General features: G+C 42.1%; 2 protein-coding genes and 1 long non-coding RNA gene across 3 annotated transcripts in view; 2 read left to right on the top strand and 1 right to left on the bottom strand.

Moving 5' to 3' along the window:
* Positions 1 to 11689, bottom strand: part of matn4 (matrilin 4) — a 20834-nt gene extending 9145 nt beyond the window's left edge. The window contains exons 1-7 of the mRNA XM_017036979.2: positions 11580 to 11689; positions 3484 to 3609; positions 2687 to 2862; positions 2356 to 2514; positions 2011 to 2242; positions 692 to 814; positions 379 to 501 (exon numbers count right to left, since the gene is read on the bottom strand). Of these exons, the coding sequence (XP_016892468.1) occupies positions 379 to 501; positions 692 to 814; positions 2011 to 2242; positions 2356 to 2514; positions 2687 to 2862; positions 3484 to 3565 (895 nt within the window). The 5' untranslated portion in view covers positions 3566 to 3609; positions 11580 to 11689. The remainder of the gene's footprint in view (positions 1 to 378; positions 502 to 691; positions 815 to 2010; positions 2243 to 2355; positions 2515 to 2686; positions 2863 to 3483; positions 3610 to 11579) is intronic.
* Positions 806 to 2140, top strand: LOC107989263 (uncharacterized). Its single transcript, XR_001760792.2, has 3 exons — positions 806 to 895; positions 1409 to 1504; positions 2005 to 2140. It is a non-coding gene; the product is annotated as an uncharacterized LOC107989263 (long non-coding RNA).
* A 2426-nt stretch (positions 11690 to 14115) lies between the features above and the next one.
* On the top strand, positions 14116 to 22575 carry rbpjl (recombination signal binding protein for immunoglobulin kappa J region-like). Its single transcript, XM_017036356.2, has 9 exons — positions 14116 to 14183; positions 14249 to 14364; positions 15685 to 15859; positions 16087 to 16224; positions 16565 to 16677; positions 17884 to 18024; positions 18111 to 18266; positions 18350 to 18453; positions 22118 to 22575. Exons 2-9 carry the CDS (start codon positions 14290 to 14292, stop codon positions 22425 to 22427), a joined length of 1212 nt encoding a protein of 403 aa, XP_016891845.1. The 5' UTR covers positions 14116 to 14183; positions 14249 to 14289; the 3' UTR covers positions 22428 to 22575.
* The last annotated feature ends 1834 nt before the right edge of the window (positions 22576 to 24409 follow it).

The raw sequence follows: 24409 nt of genomic DNA, 5'->3' as shown, positions 1-24409 counted from the left end.
GGTTTTGTCCACAGTCGTGTTTCCCCTCAGAGCAAAGGTCAATGGCTGTAGAGAGGAGGAGGTTGGGGGACGTGGGGGAGGGTAAGATGACGGCAACATTTTATTTGCTTCAAACATTTCAAATTGGTTCAAACTAGGAACTATAAGTGCCATTAAGTTGTTAGTCTGATTTTTGTGTGTCTCCCGTCTCATCCATGAGGGGGAGCTCTGAACAGTTTAGCTGAATATAGCTTGATGGAAACCATCAATTATGTTCTAACAGGATCCGAGAACTGAGTCAAGGTGAAAGTTAAGTCAAAAGGAGAAGGTAGCACCGCTCGGTGTGTGTGTCGGAGTGTGTGTGTGTGTGTGTTGGTGTGTGTGTGTACGTTAACGAACCAGTGCACGTCTTCTTGTCCTGGTTCAGTGTGTATCCTTGGTTACAGGCACAGGTGTAGACGCCTGGAGAACTGATGCAGATCTGTTCACAGTCGTGTTTCCCTTCAGAGCAAAGGTCAATGGCTGCACAACACACACACACACACACATACACACACATACACACACGGATTTAGTGCACGTGTGTGTGTGATCTGGTACTTTTCACCTTGACTACATTTAACTGTTTAGTTCTAAGAACTGTTTCTATTGAGCATTCGAAACTTAAAACCTCAGGAACTGGAAGTAATAAGAACTGTTTAAAAGGAAGCACCTGCACATGTTTTCCCATCCTGGTTGAGCGTGTACCCAGGCAGACAGAGACAATGGAATGAACCGGGAGAACTTTCACAGATGTGTTCACAACCATGATCTGACTCCACACACAGGTCCACACCTGCAGAGACCAGGAACATGTCAGACTGAGACCAGATTCAGATCCTGGATCTTTTCAGCTGTAATTGACTTCTTTTCCCAGGTAACTTTAGGACATTTCTGGACTGTTTATTGACTGACGCTAACCCTTAGCCACTTAAGGCTTAATGTTATACCTAAAAAATATGAATTGTTATCATTGTAGACAGCATTTAGTTATTTCTAAGAATACTTAAGCTAATGTTTTAGCTACAGTAATAGTTTACTCACCCCGGCAAATTGAAACACTATTCAGAACCTGATAACATGTATATATTTTATCTGTACAAACCACTGTATGAGAGGCTTGTTATCATTCATGCATTACAGCAGTGGTACATGTATGTCCATATGCGTGTCATATTCCATTGGAAGACCCTCGTACCTCCCCCCCCCACACCTCACTGTGCCCACCCAGGGTGACCCGCCGCACTATTTAAGAAGAACTGAGCTAACAGTTAGCTATGTGACGTGATTCAGGACCAACACAGGAGTCTGTGTCTGTGTGATTCTGTCTCCTCGTTAACAGAAAGTTCACATTCCTATGACGTTATTTCATTGTCTGCTGTTTTTACAGGAAGTTATGTCATTGGAAGAAACAGAGACACAGATGGTTTTCAAACCACTTTGACTTCAGGAGAGACTCCATCTTCTCATTCGTCTTCTTACAGACGTGAGCTTTTCTTTCAACAAAATGATTCTCTGGGACTTGGCCAGATATAGCTATAGATCAATTAGAACTGAGTTTGGGCTAAGCCTGCAGGATATTTAGCATTTTGACTATTAGCAATTTCTTGCTTAGCTCTTACTTAGCTTAAGGTTATTTTTTTTAGCTCACTAAGGAAAATAGTGTAAGCCACACTTCTTATTAACACCTGATAATAGTTAACTTCTACGTATATTTGTGGAAACTTTAGGTCATTTTATTTTTTGAGCTACCACTTAGCTTCTGTTAAACATTTTGCGCTAATGATTGACTTTGAATATCTTTAAACTATTGCTGGGCGAAGCTAAGCTAACATCATTAACTTTTTCTATATGCGGTTCTTTTTATGTACCTTTTGCTACGTTTGATGCAGGTCTTTTTATGTACCTTTTGCTACGTTTGGTCTTACTGGTCTGATTTAAACTATTTAGCTAATGGTTAGCTATTTTTGTGCTACTATTGTACAGCCTCACCGCACAGCTTGTCCTGGAACTGCAACCCAAACTGATGGATCAGGTCAAAGGATTCCACCAGAAAGACATGGTCCTCAAACGGTGGCGACGCCATGGCCCTCAGTGAAGCCATGTCGGCCCTGGCCACGCCCACTGCAAAGATCTCGATGCCTTTGTCTCGGGCCTCGGATGCTACCTCAGCCACACGGTCTTGAGGACGTCCATCTGTCACAATCACAGCCACGTTCGGGACCTGATGAGAGAGAGAGAAAAAAAAAAGGTCCAGCTTCAGGCCTCAGACCAAGTTGGCTCCAAGTCCACCCATCTGGATCAGGTCACCGGTGAGTCTGATCCAGAATCAGCTACCTTAGGTCGGTCTCCCTCCTGTTCTGTGAAAGCCACGTTCATCACATACTTGATGGCCAGTCCTGTCATGGTTCCCTGAGCCAGAGGAATGATCTGGTTGATGTTCTTCACCATGGACTCCAGATTTTTATGGGTCTTCAGGGAAAACTCACTGCGGACCTGGAGGAGCAGGAGAAGGTGTAGGACAAGGAAGAAGAGGAAGTCAAAATTAAAATCCTAGGACAAAGGGACCTTGATGAAAATCTGGACAATGGTCTAGGGGAGAAGCTCAGGACACTATTACCGAGGGACCTTGATGAAAATTTAGGGGAGAAGCTCAGGACACTATTACCTGACTGGAGTACTGGACCACTCCCACTCTGGTGTTGTTGGGTCCGATGTCCAGGGTGTCGAGGATGTCGATCATGAACTTTCTCATGGTCTCAAACTCGTGAGGTCTGACACTGCGGGAGCTGTCGATGAGGAAAACCAGATCCACTGGACCGGATTTACATTTCTGCTCCGAGCCTGGGACACAGAGGGACGTCCGCTACATCAGCTACATCTTGGTAAGGGCTAACCTTTAGTTGTTGTAGTATTTCTTGACATATGAGCACTTCTAAACTAAACGAGTAAAATCCTTTTTTTTTTTTTCGGAGCCGTCTGTCAGATCTATCCGTTTTGGGTCTATTTGTCCAGATAAGAAAAACAATTGTGAAATTAAAGTAACATTCTCATTGTTTTACATTTGTCTTAACAACAGGAAACTGAACTTTGCTCACAGATTTACACCAAATCAGAGATTTTATCTCAGCGGCTGCCTCCGTGACAGACACATCACTGTCCTCACACCTCACCTGTTTTTCTCCTTACCCACCCTCCCATCCTCCCACCCACCCCTGTATGTGAGACACCATCTGTGTTTTCGGGAGAACCTCTGGAAAAAAACTTAGATTTGATTGATGCTGTTCTCCAGTGTCTCCGCTGAGAATTCGAGGAAAACAACACCAGCAGTCCCCTTTTAAACAGTCCCGTAAAAACATGCGAGTGTCTGCACATAAAAATATAAAACCGTCATCTTAGCCTCGGAGCAGACGTACACAACCAGAAACTGTTTTCATATTGTGAGTACCGTGATGTCAGACTAACCTGCTTTGGGCCTGGCAGCAGTGAAGACGATGAGGGTCAGCACCAAGAGTCCACACAGTGTTCGGGACGTTCTGGTCTTCATCCTGATGATGGAGAACTAAAAGATGGTCTTGTCTGGAGCTGGAGCTGGTATTAGGACAGGAGATGAGTTGGGGAAGGGGGGGAGGGGAGTGAGGGGGAGACATTGAGACTCTTTAAAATTTCATTCCAGATTCCAAATACTGAGGTGAATCAACCCCCCAAACGAGTGAACTACACTAAACCGCAGTGAACCATAGTCCACTGGAAGTTCACAAGTTCTGAATTTGGATTTTTAACCTGGAGCCATGGATCATGTTTCTGGATCTTTCCTCAGTAAAAGGATGCAGAGAAATTGAGTAGTATTTACCAACTTTTAGGGCGGTTGGTACCTTCCAGTGGACTCACCATCCGCAAGAACGTTCAGGGGGGTTGGTACGGTGCAGTGTGATTTGGGTGGCGGCTGCTGCCCCCCAAATCAACGGATAAGCAGATGAAAATGGATGGATGGATGGATGGATTTACCAACTTCTGGTTTTTATAAAAACATCCATCCATCCATTTTCATCCACATCCGTTACCGAGTCGCCGGGGGCAGTCGTCTCCTCTACCGCTACCCAAATCACACTGCACCGTACCAACCCCCCCTGAACCTTCCTGCAGGTGGTGAGTCCACTGGAAGGTACCAACTGCTCTAACTGGGATTCCATCTTGCCCAGGAGGTGAACCCTGGAGTTCCAAACCAATGACAGAGACGTTGCCTCCAGTGGTTCACAATTATTTGCTACACCCCCTACCAACCCGCACCACCACGAATTGAAACACTTGTGTCCATATGCGTGCCATATTACATTGGAACCCCCTCATTCCCCCTTTTGCCCCCCATGCGCCCACCCAGGGGGCCCGCCTCATAAAGAACCAGCTCAGTACTTTAATATCCTTTTGCAGATTATATTTCCTGACCGTTGTAAACCAGATTTTCGGGGTGAATTTAGTCATGGGGTCGAGCATATTCTTGGACTTGTTAAACAAAAGCCTGTTTGCCATCGTACTTTGAACAATGGTACCCCTCTGTTTTTACTTTGATATCCTTCCACCTTGTAGTATATTCAGTAGTATATTCAGTATAGTCACACCAGTACAACAAAGGCTGGAGCTGAGCAGCGTGGTAGCAGTCTAAGATTCCAATTGAAACGTGAGATTTTTCCTTTTGTCCCATTCCCAAGAATTATTGGTAAAACATTCGTCTTGATGACTTCTATTCTGGAGCTGAAGTGACAGTTCATCTTTCCATATCCATCCATCCATCCATTTTCTACCGCTTATCCGTTACCGGGTCGTGGGGGCAGCAGTCTCCATGACCCCCCCAAACCTTCCTGCGGGTGGTGAGTCCACTGGAAGGTATTAACCGCCCTAACCGGGATTCGAACTTGCCCAGGAGGTGAACCCTGGGGTCTTTCCATATCCTTTCTTCATTTATTTTTATTCTGGCCTGCATCAGCAGCAGATGGTGCTATAGACTCTTTGACTCTTGGGGTGCTTTGGTCTAGGAGGAAGACTCCTATTCAGAGACGTACTGTAGGTACCCTCGACCAAGGTACAAAAGAATCCACGCCAAGAATTAGGGTCCATGAGCCTGTTTTTTTTTTTCTTCTTCTCTCTTGGGCTTAGGTTTTGGTTTTGTTTATTCCAGATGCCTTGTTTTCAGCAGTCGACCAGCCTGCTCAACAAAACCTCTACAAAAAGTCCAGAATGAGGCAGCGCATCTGGTCTTTAACCAACCCAAAAGGGCGCAAGGAACTCCTCTGCTCATTGTCTTACGCCGGCTGCCGGTCGCTGCGCGGGTCAAACACAAGTCACTGATTCTTGTTTATAGAATAACTTCAGGGAGAGCTCCAGCAAATCTTAGGTCATTGATGACTCCGACGCTGGGCTCATCACAGGAGTGTTGACTTGTCTTGTCTTGTCTCCTCACACAAGGCAATCTTGGTCATTCTCGGAAAGTCAGGGGGCAGCTTTAAGCACCCGGGGAGCAGTGTGTGGGACGGTGCCATGCTCAGAGCACCTCGGTGGTAACTTGGCAGCTAAGGGACTCTTGCGGCAACAAGTGTGAGAAAATTGATCTATAATTTTCCCCTTTACCAAAAATGTTTTCCTTTTTTTTTGTATTTTATTTCTATTAGAAATTCAAATTCAGGATTGCTACTCCCCTTTTACGTCCTTCTGTATATGAAAGCACTTTTAAAAGCCCAGCCTTTTTAAATGTTCATGCTCTTGATCGGCAGTCATAGAGCCGGGGCTCCTTCAGTCCAATGGATTCCGATCTGGGTTATTGGTGTCTGAAGTTGGATGCCTTTGTTCTTCAGAATCCTTTTTCTGTACCACCCTGGTCAGGTAACTGTAGTTGAAGAACAGGGTGTGTTGTTTAGTTGAATCTATATCTGTTTCAGAGTCATGTCTTTAGTGTCACATCGAAGAATGTTAACAATTATGGACGTAGCATCTCGCCAGGTCCGGGCCTCCACACACTCTCACAGGCGTGTGGCCGTTGAACCAGTAGGCTGTTGCCTCAGGCAAAGTTAATTCCCTTTGTAGTAGCTCTTTGATAAAGCGGTGCTACTGACATTTCTCCGGTTGGCAACCTTTTCTTGGAACTTTCTCTGTTAGCTTAAACGTCTCGAGCTCCTTAATGCACCCTTGAGGTTGCTTAGGTTTCGCTTTTGTTTTTGTAGTTCATCACCGTTTGTTGGCATTTTCTTATTATCATCTTCCTTTGAAGTTGACGAACTCTTTTCTGAAGTTGGTATTGAGTTCTTCTCTTCGTGTCTTTTTCTTATTTCTACAGGGATATATCCACTGAACATCTCTTTTTGTTTCCAGAGTTTAGCTTCACTCCTCTGTGTTTTTTGGGGCACCTTTGATCACGTCATTGTTTGCCCCCGCTCATTCCTGTTAGCATGAATTAGTAGTTTGTTTTAATATCTATGTGCAGTGGTGTGCTGTGTCACAATGACAAATAATTCACTTTCACTTTAACGTCGTTGCTAATCATCTTGAGGTCTGTTTTTTATTTTCATATCTAATTTGATTTCAGGTGTTTTGGAACCAACCCTGTCATTTATTTAACTCTGTTCATCTGTGTAGAAAAACAGACCCAGTTCAGCTAAACCCTTTTAAAAACATTTTTAGCTAGCTCTTTGTTGGCTCACATAAAGTGTTTTTTGTGGGGTCGTCTGTTGGTCTGTGTCTGAGTGTGAAGATAAAGTTGAAGATAATGTATACCTGTGTTTGTCTGTGTGTGTGTGTGTGTGTGTGTGTGTGCTTCAGCCACACATTCCAGTCCGGCCCCATCGTAAAGTCGGTCTACAAACAGCTGGAGAAGGTGTTTGTTTGTACTTATCTTCCGAGGTCTGAGCGGGTTCTCTGCAGGACCGTAATGACCAGGTCTGTCAGAAGTTCATGTTCAGCGCACTCACAGGCCGCTCCATCATGTCTTTGGTAGTTTGATCTCTGGCTGGGCTCAGACTGATGAATCACCAGACCATGTAGACAACAAACACCAAGACTGGGGTCTGGTCTGGTCTCCGTCTCTGGAGACCCTGTGTCCCACTCTCTGTCTGGTTCCTCAGAGCTCCAGCCAAACATTCTTCATCGACTTCATCACTTCAATTCAAACTTGTAGCTACTTTTAGTAAGGAAAGGGAAGTGAACTACTTTGTCATTGTGACACAGACGACCAAATGTGACCTCTGGCTTTTTAACCCATCACCAAAGCGAGAAGGGAGCGGCGGCGCACATGGTGCCACGGTCAGAGCTAACTTTCCAGCTGGTGGACTCAAACCTGAAACCTTCCAGGACACAAGCCGGCTTCCTTAACCACCGAGCCACCACTGCGTCAAATTTTATATATTCACAAACAGTTATTGTTGATGTGGTTCGGTCCAGTTGAATTGCGTACAAAACCAGATTAAACTGGAGGAGAACTGTTCACATCAGTCCACTTCAGTCTGGACCCGGTCCAGGTTTTTGGAGACGAAACAGAAGCTGAAGTTATTACTGCAGTGTTTGTGTGTGTGTGTGGTTGGCGTGGGTGGAGGGAGGACAACAAAGCCTCCTTAGTTTAACCTCAGCTCACTCGCTAATCCTCATTTCCCGTCTCTCGTGAGAGAGACGGATCTATGTTATATATATTTATATATATTTATATATATTTATAAACATATAAATATATATGTTATATATTTATATATGTTATATATATTTCGAGAGCATCGATCTATGTACAAAACCGTAGAGTTGTTCTGGAGTTTTTGGTCATTAACAGTTTCATTCTGAAAACAAAACCTGGTTTTGTTCATTTTACTACATGTACGTTGTAGAAGAAATTTCTAAAAAAAAAAGTTCCCAGTACTGTTTCCTGTGAGCTGCAATTTCTATATTATCTTCAGCTCCTGTTATAATCGTGGGGAAAAGGTGTGTGTGAGAAACGTGCAGCCAGAACGCAGGTGACTATCTGCTTAAACACACACTGATAACAAACACACGCGCGCACGCGCGAGGTAACTGTAGAGTCACTGTAACACACGCGAGGTAACTGTAGAGTCACTGTAACAGTGAAAACAGTCAGTCAGTCTTCTCTCTGGATCTAAATGTGTCCTTGGAATTCTACAGGAACTCCATCCCAACGGTGAAGGAACATTAGCGACACGTTCACTGCAGCAGATGGAGCTTCATCATACCGTTAGGCCATGAAGATCATGGACAATGTCATCGACCCAGGTCAGATTGAAAGACACATCATATTCACCACCACGTCGTATTTAACACTGACCTGTTTATACGTCGTTAGTCTGATTGACCTTAAAGTCGGGCTTTGTTCTGTGTCTTTGCATTAAATTATCTGGAACCATTGACAACAGAAACCTGGTTTTAACAATGAATCTGGATTCACTCCTTTAATCTGGATTCACTCCTTTAAAATGGATTTACTTCTTTAATCTGGATTCATTTCTCTAATCTAGATTCACATATGTAATCTGGATTGACTTCTTTAATCTACCACTTATGCAATCTGGATTGACTTCTTTAATCTAGATTCACTTATTTAATCTGGATTTACTTCTTTAGTCTAGATTCACTTATTTAATCTGGATTCACTTCTTTAATCTAGATTCACTTATTTAATCCGGATTAACTTCTTTAATCTAGATTCACTTATTTAATCTGGATTTACTTCTTTAATCTAGATTCATTTATGTAACCTGATTTATTCACTTATTTAATCCGGATTCACTTCTTTAATCTAGATTCACTTATGTAATCTGGATTCACTTCTTTAATCTAGATTCATTTATGTAATCTGGATTCACTTCTTTAATCTAGATTCATTTATGTAACCTGATTCACTTTTTTAATCTAGATTAATTTATGTAATCTGGATTCACTTCTTTAAATTGGATTTACTTCTTTAATCTGGATTAATTTCTTTAATCTAGATTCACGTATGTAATCTGGATTCACTTCTTTAATCTAGATTCATTTATGTAATCTGGATTCACTTCTTTAATCTAGATTCATTTATGTAACCTGATTCACTTTTTTAATCTAGATTAATTTATGTAATCTGGATTCACTTCTTTAATCTAGATTAATTTATTTAATCTGGATTTACTTCTTTAGTCTAGATTCACTTATTTAATCTGGATTCACTTCTTTAATCTAGATTCACTTATGTAATCTGGATTCACTTAATCTGGATTCACTTCTTTATTCTGGATTTACTTCTTTAATCTGGAGTCACTTCTTTAATCTAGATTCATTTATGTAATCTGGATTCACTTCTTTAATCTGGATTCACTACTTTACTTTTGTTCCACTTCTTTTTCTGGATGCAATTTTTTATTCTGGACTAACTCCTTTAATTATTTCACATGTAAAAATGTCAACTGTTTCTTTATATAAAAAAAAAAAAATTGAAGACGTCACCACAAATTGTAGCATTTCTCAACTGAAAGCATTCATTTCTTTAATCTAGATTCATTTATGTAATCTGGATTCACTTCTTTAATCTGGATTCACTACTTTACTTTTGTTCCACTTCTTTTTCTGGATGCAATTTTTTATTCTGGACTAACTCCTTTAATTGTTTCACATGTAAAAATGTCAACTGTTTCTTTATATAAAAAAAAAAAAATTGAAGACGTCACCACAAATTGTAGCATTTCTCAACTGAAAGCAAGGCCACCAGGGGGCAGAATATCACATTCGTAATCCAGTTTTCACTGTTTTAAATTCACCTGTTGTCATTTCATTAAAACAGACCTGAGGACTCCGCCCCCCGGAGTGACTGAGACAATGACCCCGCCCACTTTCATTTCCATTGACCAATCAGACAGCGTGGAAGATAACAGCAAAGGTGAGCAGGAAATGTCAGTGGTGTCAGTACGGAGTACAGTGGACTAAGTGTTGGAAGCAGCAGAGGATCAACTCTGTTGGCGGTCCATATTCGGACGAATAAAAGTCTCAGTCACTGCTCAGTCACACCTGCAGTTTCTTCTACTTCAAATTAACATAAAATCAACAAAAAAATTCTAAAAAAAAAACTACTTTTCCCAGAACTAAATTAAAATGTTAACTTCCATAGAAACTGTCAGGTCTGGAGCTGTTTCATTAGCGACCGTCTAAGGTTTTACAGTGGGCCATGTGTGTGTGCGAGTGTGTGTGTGTGCGAGTGTGTGTGTGTGTGAGGAATGTCTTGCTCGTACAGACAGACAGTCATTGAGAGCAAGTGCGAACAGTGGTAACACATCTGGAACTGATCTACAGGAACTAACAGAAGTTCTGTGTCTTCGTCCGAGTGTGGACTCAGCTGTCACTCAGATGAAGAAACCAGTGGCCTCCACAACCGCCAACCGACCAATCACGGACGGACAGACAGTCAGTGAGGACATGTCTGCTCGTCCGTCTGTCTGTCCAATGGCAGACATTCGTCAACTGTTTCCAGAGATCAACTTTTTGGTTAGTTAGAAATGGACCGTACCGCAACTGACGGACTGAACAGATGTCTCCGGAGATAGAGCAGTCAACCTGAGGGTGGCGGGTTCATTTACGGGCTCATCAGTGTTTTGTAAATGACAAGCTCGGGGTCGTAATGAATGCTCGTTCTGATGATCTAGACCTCATGTCCAAAGGCTTTCAAAGTTAAAAGAGGAAATCTACTGATCGTCGGTGAAGGAAGGAAGGAACAAGCAGGGTTCTCTTCAGGCCTAACAGTACAGGACTGTAAGCCTGAGGAGGGAGGAGTCAAAAAGGAAGGGGTAGGAAGGAGGAGAGAGAAGCCATGGAGATTGAGAATGAAAGACCAAGAAGAAGAATTTACAAAAACAAATTCTAAAGAATAAAAGTCCAATGGAAAAAAGGAAAGAAAAAGAATTAGAAGAATAAATTTAAAGTCCAATGGAGAAAAGGAAAGAAAAAGAATTAGAAGAATGGCGATCCACAGATGGGAGAATCTCCTTATTTTGTAGACACAACAGAAAAAAATAAATTGTTTTTTTTTTCATTGTAAAAATCTGAGCAAGATCTTAGGATCAAAGGACAAAATTAAAAGTTAGCTAACAATTAGCATAAAGATATTAAAAATAACACTTACTAACGACAACTAAAAGATATCTAAGTAGCCTGAAGTTTGTGAAAACGATATCAACCTGGTGAAACGTAAGTTGATAAATGAAAATATAAAAAAAAAAATTACACAGAGAGAAGATATTAGCCTAGCAAGGAGATAGCTAAGAAAGATGTTAACGTAAATATTTTTTTTTGAAAATGTTTCATCGTTACATTCTCGGCGTTAATAAACGCCCTTGGTAACATCTAAAAAAAAAAAACAAAAAAAAAATGCTTAGACTTTGAGCTAACGTTCTCTTGGATTAAAGCTGAGTGTGTTTCCTTCAGCAGCAGCAGCAGCAGCAGCAGCAGCAGCTTCTCAGGCTCCTGTTCTCCCTGAGGAGGACTCCTGTCTGCTGCTCTCTGCTCCTCCTGCCCCAGGAGTGGACTCTGCGGCTGCTCCTCTCACTCACCTGGAATCTGTGCTGCTGCACCACGGACAGGACAGGTGAGGAACACCGAACGATGATGATGATGATGAAGATGATGATCCCTTAAGCAGCTTAATAACAGTCCAGAAACACACACACACTCAATGAAAGCTGAAGTACTGTTTCTTCTTCTTCTTCTTCTTCTTCTTCTTCTTCTTCTGTGAACGTTCTCTGACTTGGTGGAATGATCTGCCGCTGCAACGTTCTGCAGGAATTAAGGCAAAGAAAAGAAACTGTATTTTCGGAGACTGAGGCTCCACCTCCTTCCCCTCCCTCTTCTCCACCCTCCTCCTTCCCATCTCTTCTAAAAAAAAAAAAAATAAAAAAAAAAAACTGCACACCTTAAGTTTCAGGAGTTCAGTTGGACTTGCCGCTCTTTTTTTTTTTTTTTTTTTGCTGACTTCGCTCGTTTTATCAAACTTTGTTTTTATTTTAGTTAGTATCTGTGTCAGTCGTTGTCAAATTGTTAGCTACAAATGTAGCCATTTTTTTTTAGCCGGTGATAAATATTTAATAGAGATGATGATCGAAAGGTTTTTAAAGTGTAAGTTTAAACTTTTCAACCGAGCACGGGGTTAAAGTGAATTCTTCTGTACACACACACACACACATACACATACACACATGAACAGCGAGTAGAGTTAGCGGGTGTGAAATACCAGAAGCTCCAGAGCTTCTGACACACTGACCTCTGACCTCTACAGGGAGAGAATCGTTTGAGCCTCCTGTAGAGACAAAACACACACACACACACACACACAGTCAGTCAGTGGAGTGTGAAGAATCCTCATCTGTAAAAGGCAGAGCTCCGGGTCACTTCCCTGGATTCCCCAGTGTCAGATATGAACAAACAGACTCCACCTCCTTCTTGTCTCTGTAAAGTTAACCCAGAAATGACCTCGAGGTTAGCTAAGAATAGAGTGGAAACTCGGCTGTCGAACGCCTCCCTTTTAGAACAATTCGGTTCACAGGCAAAGATTGCCCTTGTTGGCTGGTTTAGTTGCCGAACAAACCAACAATATCACTCTGCAATAAGTGATCACTGAGTGACTGAGCATGTAGCGTCAGTCTTGCTCAGGACATACACGCTAAGAACTGTTGTCTGATTTTGCCGGATTTCTCATGCTGTGCTATTTCTTTTATTTTCTTTATTCCATAAATCACCATGGGATCTATAAAAGTAGTGTAATTGGAAAGGTGGAAAAAAAAATAGTGAGAACAACAATAGAAGTTGTTTCTAAAATTTTTTTGGAAAAAAATTTGTTTCTAAAATTTTTTTCAAAAGTACTCGTGTTTCAGGTCTGGCTTTACCGTAGGGCTTAGCGAAGATGTCGATTTGGACCATCATATAGAACAAGGAAGTCTCTGTCATTGGTGTGGAACCCCAGGGTTCACCTCCTGGGAAAGTTCGAATCCTGGTTAGGACAGTTGGTACCTTTCAGTGGACTCACCACCCGCAGGAAGGTTTGGGGGGGGTTAGTACCGACCTCGTAATGGATAAGTGGATGAAAATGGATGGATGGAAATGTTTTCAAAAAATTTTCTTTTCTAAAATTTTTTCAAAAAAATTTTTTTTTTTAAATTTGTTTCTAAATTTTTTTTGAAAAAAATTTGTTTCTAAAATTTTTAAAAAAAATTTGTTTCTAAAATTTTTTCAAAAAATGTTTTTTTTTCTAAAATTTGTTTCTAAAAATTTTTTTGAAAAAAAATTGTTTCTAAAATTTTTTTCAAAAAAAATTTGTTTCTAAAATTTTTTCAAAAAATGTTTTTTTTTCTAAAATTTGTTTCTAAAAATTTTTTTGAAAAAAAATTGTTTCTAAAATTTTTTTCAAAAAAAATTTGTTTCTAAAATTTTTTTAAAAAAATTTTTTTGAAAAAAAATGTGTTTAAAAATGTTTTTTCAAAAAAATTTTTTTGAAAAAAAATTTTTTTCTAAAATTTTTTCAAAATTTTTTTTTTTCTAAAATTTTTTCAAGTGGCATTTTGGTTAGGGCGGTTGGTACCTTCCAGTGGACTCACCACCTACAGGAAGGTTTAGGGGGGTTGGTACGGTGCAATGTAATTTGGGTGGAGACTGCTGCCCCGGTAACGGATAAGCGGATGAAAATGGATGGATGGATGGAACAAGGAAGCAATAAAAGAAGCTAAGGTTGACAAAGGAGTGACTGTGATCACCAAGCCAAGATCTCAGACATTAGAAGTAAAAAAAGGAAAAGTTGATTCTGATTTGGATCAGCCAAAACAAAGACGTCAATTTGTGAGAAAACAAAGCAAACGTTGCGCAATCACGACTCCTCAGCACCGGTGAGGATGAATGAAATTGTCTTTTTTATTTATAGCTTCTTTATTCCACGTCAGTCCACAGCTGTGAGAATGTTGACCAAGGAATTTGATTTCAAACATTCATAGATTCTTTTTTGTTTTTTTTTTTTTTTTTTGTTAACCTTTAGCTATTTCTGAGCTATCATTGACGTTAGCCTAATCCATCGGCTCGGCGCTGTTTGTCTTCCCTCAGGTTCTTCTGTCCTCCACCCTGTGTGTACATCAGCGGTCCTGGCTGGAGGACCACTCAGGATCATCTCAAAGGTGGAGAAGCTCGTCTCCAGCTTCTGTCCTTGTCGTCAACTTCAACTCCTTCTCTTGTCCTTCAGCTGCAGGTTTTGGGGAATCCGTCTACCGTCTGTACGGATACATGTGTCTGGACTCGTCTTCTCACTCCCAGGCCGACGCCTTCAAACTCCTCTTTGAGGAACAGAGCGGCTCAAAGGTCAGAGAAGAACCAGAGAAGGTCAACCTGCTGAGACGTTGTTGTTGTTCTGTGTTTGTGCTCCAGAGAACAGTCTTTAACTGTCTCTTTGTCCTCCTTTCATATGTCCCTCCCTCTCTGTCCTCTGACTCCTGATATGTGTCCCTCTGTTGCTCTGTCCTTTTGTCATGTGTCCTTCTATCTCTCTGTCCTCTGACTCCTCTTATGGTTCCCTCTATCTCTCTGTCCTCTTGTCACATGTCCCTCTATCTCTCTGTCCTCTTATCATGTGTCCCTCTATCTCTCTGTCCTCTTATCATGTGTCCCTCTATCTCTCTGTCACTCCTCTTTGAGGAACAGAGCGGCTCAAAGGTCAGAGAAGAACCAGAGAAGGTCAACCTGCTGAGACGTTGTTGTGTTTGTGCTCCAGAGAACAATCTTTAACTGTCTCTTTGTCCTCTGTCCTCCTTTCATATGTCCCTCCCTCTCTGTCCTCTGACTCCTGATATTTGTCCCTCTGTTGCTCTGTCCTCTTGTCACATGTCCCTCTATCTCTCTGTCCTCTTATCATGTGTCCCTCTATCTCTCTGTCTTCCTGTCATCTGTCCCTCTATATCTCTGTCCTCTTATATGTCCCTCTGTTGCTCTGTCCTGTTATCACGTGTCCCCTTATCTCTCTGTCCTCATATCATGTGTCCCTCTATCTCTCTGTCTCCCTGTCATCTGTCCCTCTATGTCTCTGTCCTCTTATGCGTCCCTCTTTCGCTATGTCCTGTTATCATGTGTCCCCTTATCTCTCTGTCTTCCTGTCATGTGTCCCTCTATGTCTCTGTCCTCTGATGTGTCCCTCTGTCTCTCTGTCCTCTTATCATTTGTCCCTCTATCTTTCTGTCCTCTTGTCACATGTTTCTCTATCTCTCTGTCCTCTTGTCATGTGTCCCTCTATCTCTCTGTCTTCCTGTCATGTGTCCCTCTATGTCTCTGTCCTCTTTTGTGTCCCTCTGTCGCTCTGTCCTGTTATTATGTGTCCCCTTATCGCTCTGTCCTCTTATCATGTGTCCCTCTATCTCTCTGTTTTCCTGTCATGTGTCCCTCTATGTCTCTGTCCTCTTATGTGTCCCTCTTTTTCTCTGTCCTGTTGTCCTGTATCCCTCTATCTCCCTGTCCTCCTGCCATGTGTCCCTCTATTTCTGTGTCCCCCTGCCCCTCTGTGTCTCTGTCCTCTATCCTCCTGCCCTGTCCTCTGTCCTCCTGTCAACCTTTTTTCTCCCGTTTTGTGTCCCTCTGTCTCTCTGTCCTCTTGCCTTCTTCCTGTCCTCCGCGCCCCTCGTCCTGGGACAGATGTTTGCCTCGGCCAAGTCTCTGTTCATCTCTGATCAGGACAAGAGAAAACATTTCCGGCTGCTGCTGCGTCTCTTTCTGGGGGACAGAGTGGAGGTGGGATCGTTCCAGAGCCGACTGATCAAAGTCATCTCCAAACCCTCTCAGAAGAGACAGTCCATGAAGAACGCCGACCGTGTGTCCCCTCACACACACACAAAATTAAAATGTCAACAACAACATTTACATTTTTTTAAATTTTCACCTCTTTTTGGGATGAACGTTTTTTTTGTTTTATCAGTCAAAGTTTAGCATGTTAGCTTGATTTGGCTAACTTTTAGCTTCATGGCTAATTTTGGTTCTTTTCCTGGTTTGTTTGCACTCTCTTTGTGTGTGCGTGTGTGTGTGTGTGTGTGTCATTAGTGTGTATCTCCTCCTGCTCCAGAGTAGCCCTCTTCAACCGCCTGCGCTCTCAGACGGTCAGCACCAGGTACCTGTCGGTGGACAGAGACACGTTTGTAGCCAGTGCCAGACAGTGGACAGCCTTCACTATCACCATGGGTCAGTCTGTGTATGTGTATGTGTGTGTGTATGTGTGTGTGTGTGTGCTCTTTTGTTGTGTGTGTGTCCCCTATTTTTTTTTTACCCTTTAAGCTGATTCAGTGTTTGGTCAGTGTGGTTAGGCCTCCCTGCATTAATACATGCAGTGTTAGACGGAGCTCTTCACGTGTACGTGTGTGTGCACGAGGCTCTGACCACACAGCTGGTCCGGTTATTTACTGGATTTAACCCTGTAAATCCTGTACCTGGTCCGGGCTAAGACCCGGACCTAGACCTAGACCTGGATCTTAGATCTCTGTCTCCTCTGTGTATTTATGTGTGTGTGTGTCCATGTGTGCAGTCGATGACCACAGCAGTGACCAGGGAGACTTTGTTGTGACCGACTGCTTCATCTGTTACGGCAGCGTCGTTCAGTTGGTGTGTACCGAGTCGGGGGTCGCTCTGCCGCCAATGGTAACACACAAACACACACAAAAACACACACATTTCCAAATCATTTATCTGAACGTTTCAACTGTTGACCCACTGATGCCTCTATCGTATCTGAGTTTTTGAATTTTTTTTTTATGTGACTTCACGTTTGAAACCCTGCGTTCGAATTGACCTCAGCGACACATCCTGACCACCGGAGGCAGCAGTGGACCAGCGGCTTCTGCTAAACTAAAATCACTAAAGACACATAAGAGGACAGAGACATAGAGGGACACATGACAGGAAGACAGAGAGATAGAGGGACACGTGATAAGAGGACAGAGAGATAGAGGGACATGTGACAAGAGGACAGAGAGATAGAGGGACACGTGATAAGAGGACAGAGAGATAAGGGGATGCATGATAACAGGACAGAACGGCAGAGGGACACATAAGAGGACAGAGACATAGAGGGACAGATGACAGGAAGACAGAGAGATAGAGGGACACGTGATAAGAGGACAGAGAGATAGAGAGACGTGTGACAAGAGGACAGAGCGATAAGGGGACACATGATAAGAGGACAGAGAGATAAGGGGACACATTATAAGAGGACAGAGCGACACATAAGAGGACAGAGATATAGAGGGACAGATGACAGGAAGACAGAGAGATAGAGGGACACATGATAAGAGGACAGAGAGATAGAGGGAACCATAACAGGAGTCAGAGGACAGAGAGATAGAGGGACACATGATAGGAGGACAGAGAGATGAGGGGACACATGATAACAGGACAGAGCAACAGAGGGACACATAAGAGGACAGAGACATAGAGGGACACATGACAGGAAGACAGAGAGATAGAGGGACACGTGATAAGAGGACAGAGAGATAGAGAGACATGTGACAAGAGGACAGAGAGAGATAGAGGGACACATGATAAGAGGACAGAGAGATAAGGGGACACATGTTAACAGGACAGAGCAACAGAGGGACACATAAGAGGACAGAGACATAGAGGGACACATGACAGGAAGACAAAGAGATAGAGGGACACGTGATAAGAGGACAGAGAGATAGAGAGACATGTGACAAGAGGACAGAGAGAGATAGAGGGACACCTTCTTTGCAGAACTTCATCCATCAGCGGTCACCGACAGACGCCTGTTGACGTCCGAACGTTCAGGGGTTAATGTTCTGAGCCCAACGACTCAGCGCCTGCTCGTTCGTCTCACTCTCCTTCCAGGTGATCCGTAAGGTTAACAAGCAGCAGGTGATCATGGACGTGGATGAACCTGTGTCGCAGCTCCACAAATGTGCTCTGCAGTTCAGAGACGACCCTCTGACCTACCTGTGTCTGTCCAACGACAGCATCATCCAACAGCAGGTAAACGTCCACTCCCTTGTCTGACTTCCTTGCCTCACTTCCTGTTTCACCCTTTCGTCCACCCCATCATCATCATCCTCCTTCAGGCCGTGTCCACAGTCAGGGACCAGAGCAGGGTGGTCCTCAACGACGGCTCCTGTTGGACCATCATCGGAGTGGAAATGGTGGAGTTCGCCTACAACCAGGGCTCCACCTGCATCCAGACGCCTGTCAGTCCGTTTCCTGTCGTCACAGGGTTGGAGGTGAGCTTCTCCAGACCGTTAGCGCGCGGACGTTATCCGCACTTGCAGACATCTTTAGCTTCACCTCTCTTGTGTCGTCCTAGTTGAACGGCGGAGGTCACGTGGCCACGCTGGAGGTCCACGGAGAGAACTACGGCCCTCATCTTAAGGTCTGGTTTGGAAATCGTGAAGCGGAGACCATGTTCAAGTGAGTGGTGGTCGGATCTTCTTCATCGTCTTCCTCTTCTTCTTCTTCTTCCTCTACTTTCTCTGCTAGCTCTAAAACATCGTTTAGCCAAGTTTAGGCTAACATTTAGTTAACTTTTCCATTAAGTCGTTTTAGATATGCTCATTTGATAGACTCAACCACAAACGGTAGTTAACTTTTCCATTAAGTCGATCATTTGATAGACTCAACCACAAACGGTTATTTTTTTATTTCAATTTTTCATTTCATTTGTCTTTAATATTATTGTGACTTCACATACACTTCCCTATTTGTTTTTTTCTATGTTAGCTTCATGTAACTGTTTTCATCCAATTTTTTACATTTTTGCAGTGTTTCACTTTTTACCAGACCATGGAGCGATGTTTATTATTTTGAAGTTTGAAGGTTTTACCAAATGTTTGGCCAGCGAAGATTTTCAGCCAAAAATGACCCAAAAGTGCATTTTCGGTTTTCGGCCGAAAGACTTTTATCACTGAAACAACACGGCTGAAACAGGAAATTGTGGTTGAAGAGTTCTGTTAGGCAACTGGACGTGAATTTTCACGTCCAGTTGCCGAACAGAACTCTTTAACCTCGACCATGACCTGGATGACTGAGAATCTTTATAGACAGGAAATTACGATGATGCCAACATGTCTCTGCGGTGTGGACCCATTTCAACATGGATAGCGATTTGCAAAGCATGTGATGCTAAACTTTTAAGTGGGGGTGCATCTGCAAAAAGATTTCTCCACGTTGGGTTTAATTTATCAACTGAAATCCAAACACCCCGGTTGCTATGCTGAATATGAATGGAAGGAAAGCTTCCTCTCAAAATCGAGTCTTAGCTGCATATAGCAGAAACCAGGAGCTCCCTGCGACATTCACTAGACACAAGTGGGTCTTTGTAAAAAAAAAAACATTCTCTCTCTTCTTGCCCTGTTTGAGCTGCTGGCTAAAGAGATCAGCTTCTCCGATGCTAACCCTAACCCTAATCGTAGCATTAAACGTCAAATTCAAAGCAAAAAGGGCTTAGAAGGACCGCGGAGTGATGACAATGAAAAGTACACTCGTAGAGTCCGTCAGCACACATTTCACTGAGATCTATTCAGATCGACTGTACCCGATCCGTGTTGTAAAGATCATGACTTGGACGCAGGAATAAAGCAGCGCACACGAGAAATGATCCAGCAATTGACTAAAATGCACTTTGTGTTTTTACGAACGTATTTATTTTACCATCTTTCGGCAGGACATTGGGCCCATACGTTATCGTTTAATGTACACATAAGTGGGGTCAAGGTTCACATTTATACTTTGAATTTTATTTTATTTTACATCGCGCGTTGTTGGAATGTGCTAAAAATGTATTTTCATAATTTTGTGATTGTTTTATTCTTTGGAACATTGATATAATTTTTTGCGATATCCTTTGATTTTAGTTCACATTCATAGCCATAAATTCAGTGGGACTAATAATTGGCATAGTAATTTCTCTCGGTGTTTCGGTTTTCGGCCTTGGTTTGCCTCATTTTCGATTTTTCGGTTTTGGCCAAGAATTTTCGTTTTGTTCCATCACTAGTTTTTATGAATGTAATGCTTTTGATATTTAGTAAACTTTCAAATCATTTTCCCCTGAGTGAATTGCTACCAACAGAAGGAACTGGTTCTAATAGTTTTACTAAAAAATCAGTCACCTTCCCTGATGTTCCTCCGTTACCAACAGAAGGAAATGGTTCTAATAGTTTTACTAAAATGTCATCAGTCACCTTCCCTGATGTTCCTCCGACAAAGAAACTGAAAGCTGGTATTTTCTCCTTTACGAGTGTTTTCCTGCCGTTGCTTGCTCTCCTGCAGCTTCAGCTCAGACGTTTCCAGGTGTTGGAGCGGCTTCAACCACAGCTCAGGAAAAATTAGAGCCCATAAAAATCCTCCTAAATCTGGCTGACATTTTAACACTAAAATAACAGCTTCACCTCCAAGATAAAGGTAACTTTACCCAGATTATAATCTCAGATGACCGGATTTGAAACCAGAGCCATCACTTTATTGAGGAGTTGTTTTATTGTTAAATCAATTCAAATAAATCCAATTTTAATCGGAGTCCTGACCTGCAGTCACATGTGTGCACCGATGAGCCCCCCCCCCCCCATGCCCCTCCTCTTGTTCTTCTTCTCTGGCCGTCACGTAACGTCGGTGCAAAGATTCCATCTCACGGGTCAAAGTTCTTTCCTCACTTCCTACATTACATAAGTTCAAACCATAAGAAAAAACAGTCCCAGACGTCGCCTCTCAGAATCTCACATGAAGCTTCTAAAAGAACAAAAAAACAAAAAAAAAACCCATCTTTGACGTCAAAGTCCAGCTCAAGTCCCTCAGAGGAAGTGCTGAGACATGGAGAAGTGGGCTCTGTGAGGTCTGGGATCAGCCTCGGCACTGGGGGGTTTGGTTTTTTTTTTTTTTTTTTTTTTTTTTTGAATCACACAAACCTTCCACACTGCTGAAAAAAAAGGGGTGTTTCTTTAACACTGACCTGTTTGTACCAGTAGCTGCAGCCAATTGGGAACATGATCCTGAAGAACCAAGGTCAGAGGAAAGACCCTGGAGTCAGTTCTTTGAAAACAACAGAACAAACCTGTTCAGTCTGACTTACTTTATTACCCTCCATACAAAAGCCCATAGAGAAAATGAAGATTTTTTTGAAGAGCTGCTGGTCCAACGCTAATGGAGCCATCAGGAGGTCCAGGTACTTTTGGGACTTTGCTGTACTTTTTGTCATCTACGCTTTGACTACACCAGTTATTTTCTGTCATGCCCCCCCCCCCCCCCCCCCCCCTTGGGGACAGAAATGTTTTCACGCCCTCTCTCCCCTCCTCCGACCCACTCTCATACAAATTGAAATACTATTGAGAAGGTATATTTTTATCTGTACAAACCACTGTATGAGTTGCTGCCACCTAGTGCAGGGGTCACCAACGTAGTGGCCTGGTTGCCCCGCGTGGACTACCTAAGGTTCCAAAATAGAACTGGTCAACAAGATGGTGATGATATTCAAACAGGTTCAGTGATGAAGAAGAGTGTCTACTATTGTATGTCCCAGAACCCAGAACTGATTATTATTATAACATTGTTTGGGAAGTCAAAAAAAAATTTTCTCTTCGTATTACTAAGTGCCCTTGTATAACATTGTTTGGGAAGTCAAAATTTTTTTTCTCTTCGTATTACTAAGTGCCCTTGAAGAAGCGCTCAGTTTCAAAAAGGTCGGTGACCCCTGACCTAGTGGTTGGAGGCTTGTTATCATTCAAGCCTTATGTCCAGCGTGCCATATTCCGTTGGAAGCCCCTTCACGCCTGCCCCCGTGGCAACTCATTGCGCCCCCTATTTGAGAAGTACTGAACTACAGTAAGAACGTAGGCAGTTACAGGAAACCCAGAAACGTTGATTGAAATGGTCACAAGGACAATGGTCCTTCATCAAGAATGTTGATGTTCCTCGAGCACAACTGCTCTTCTAAATAAGATCTAATGCATAGTGTTTCCTCTAGTGTTAACTTCAGACCCTTGGTTTCTTGATAAAAGATTCGAGTTCCTAAGTTCCTATTGTCTGATCCTTGTTTTTTTTGTAATTATTAAAAGGTTGTTCCCAAACTCCCCATTCTCCCCAGGTCTCCTAAAGCTCTGATTTGTGTCGTGCCTGACATCTCTGTCTTCGCCACAAGTTGGCGCTGTCTGCGTCAAACAATCACTGTCCCACTGTCGTTGGTGCGATTGGACGGCGTGATTTACCGAACGTCCTTCACCTTCACCTACACTCCTGAGCTCCAGCCACCTCCACCTCAACGAGCACCGGGCTTAGCAGCAGGAGGACGGAGGAAGGACGGAGGATTGGACGGTGGACAGGAGCAGGATGTTCTCCTGGAGACCATCCATCAGGAGTTCACCAGAGCCAACTTCCACCTCTTCATGCAGAGTTGACAAGCTGTCCTCAGGAGAAACTTTGGAGATGAGTCGTCGTCGACACTGATGGAGAGACACCGGGGTCTCGTGTGGATAAGAAAAACCTTAAGTTTAAAAGTGTAACTTATCGAATTAGGAAACGTGATTAAAGGATAGCAGTCGCTGAGGCAGTTGTAATTATTTAGTCATTTCAATAAATTAATAAAAATGACATTGAAATATGTAGAATTACATTTGAAATACAATAGATTAAAATAAAATTATAATTAATTAAATTGAGTTGTTACTCAATTTAATTAATTATAATTTTAATTAATTATAAAATTATTAATTTAATAATTAAATATTACTTAAATATTAATTAATTAATATTAATAATTTAATTAATCTGTTAATTTAGTTAATTATTAATTATTATTAATTTATTAATTATTAAATTAATTAATTAAATTAATTAATTAAATTAATATTAATAAATATTAATTAAATTAGTAATTAAATATTAATTAATTACTTGAGAGTTGTAACTCATTTAGTACAAATGTGTTAGTTCACAGTCACATGTTGATTTAATTAAATGTCAACCATTTATGTTTAGGTAAAAACTAGAAAAAATGTCTTCGTAAACAAGAGGTCAATCAGTGCTAGTGACATGCTGACCTTGATCAACAACGCATAACATTAAAACATAAATCTAAATCAACAGGTCATTAAAAAACTAACCACCAAATCTCCAACAGATTTAGTCTCTAACCGTCACCGCTGACCAACAACAAAAACTGACCTCAAACCTCCTGAAGTGAAATCAATAAAATAATCTTTTTTCTGACCTGACTCCAGGTCAGCTGTCAGCAGCAGTAGACCATCATCAGTGTATCAGCGTAGGTGGACTTCTCTGCCGCTCTTTCATCTTCAGGAGATAAGTCCAGCTTTATTAAGTTTGAGGTTAAAGACAGACAAGAAGACTATTGTTCCCGGTAGACAGTAGAGCAGTAGATGATCACACCGGTGTGACTGGACCTCCCACTACCACTATGTCAGCCTGAACTTCAATCTTAATTCCACAGGATATAAATCGCTCTGAGAGCGATTTAATTTCTCCGACTGAACTATAAAAATAACAAATCAGTGACACAAGAATTCATCAAACGAGTCAGTTCCAATGATATTTTTCATTCACAAAACCTCCAGTCAGTCAGTCAACTAAACAACTGAACTTTGACCATCCAAAACCAACAACTAACAAAACTCCTAAAACAACCAGGCAGGAAAATACAACTGTCAAACAACAGCCTGTACAACAACTGACAACCACGAGAAACGACAGATACAACAAAGAAGTAAAACAAACAAAACGGATTACAAACCAACTAATAATTAACAGATGACAATGAATTCTGGACAATGTCCATCTACCAACCAATGTCAAACTACTAACTAATGTCAACCAACCGGACAAAGTCCACTAATCAACCAATATCGATCAACTAGAACAATGTCAACTAACCAGCCAATGTCAACCAGCCAGACAATGTCAACTAACCAGACCATGTCAACCAACCAACTAGTGTCCACCAATCAACTACTGAAAACCAACCAATCACTGTCAACCAACCAACCAGCCAATGTCAACCAACCAACCAACCAAGTAATGTCAACCAGCCAGACAACGTCAACTAACCAGACCATGTCAACCAACCAACTAGTGTCCACCAATCAACTACTGAAAACCAACCAATCACTGTCAACCAACCAACCAGCCAATGTCAACCAACCAACCAACCAACCAACTAATGTCAACCAACCAACATTTGTCACCCAATCAGACAATCTTAATTAGCCAACCAATGGAAACCAATCAACCAGCCATGTCCAAGCAACTAGGGTCAACCAACCATATTATGTTAACTAACCAGACATTGTCAACCAAGAAATGTCAACCAACCAGCCAATGTCAACCAGTCAGGCAACGTCACCCAACCAACCAGTGTCCACCAATC

The sequence above is a fragment of the Cynoglossus semilaevis genome, chromosome 11 (assembly GCF_000523025.1).
Source record: "Cynoglossus semilaevis isolate Cse_v1.0 chromosome 11, Cse_v1.0, whole genome shotgun sequence".
Lineage (NCBI taxonomy): Eukaryota > Metazoa > Chordata > Actinopteri > Pleuronectiformes > Cynoglossidae > Cynoglossus > Cynoglossus semilaevis.
Note: the sequence above shows the minus strand (reverse complement) of the source record. Positions and strands in the feature narration are given on the sequence as shown.

Excerpts from the sequence above, each read along its gene's own strand:
- rbpjl (XM_017036356.2), top strand. The coding sequence starts at position 14,290 with ATGTGTCTGGACTCGTCTTCTCACTCCCAGGCCGACGCCTTCAAACTC. Across the intron at positions 16,678-17,883 it reads GGGTCGCTCTGCCGCCAATG|GTGATCCGTAAGGTTAACAA; the intron begins GTAACACACAAA and ends CTCTCCTTCCAG. Across the intron at positions 18,454-22,117 it reads GAAGCGGAGACCATGTTCAA|GTCTCCTAAAGCTCTGATTT; the intron begins GTGAGTGGTGGT and ends CATTCTCCCCAG.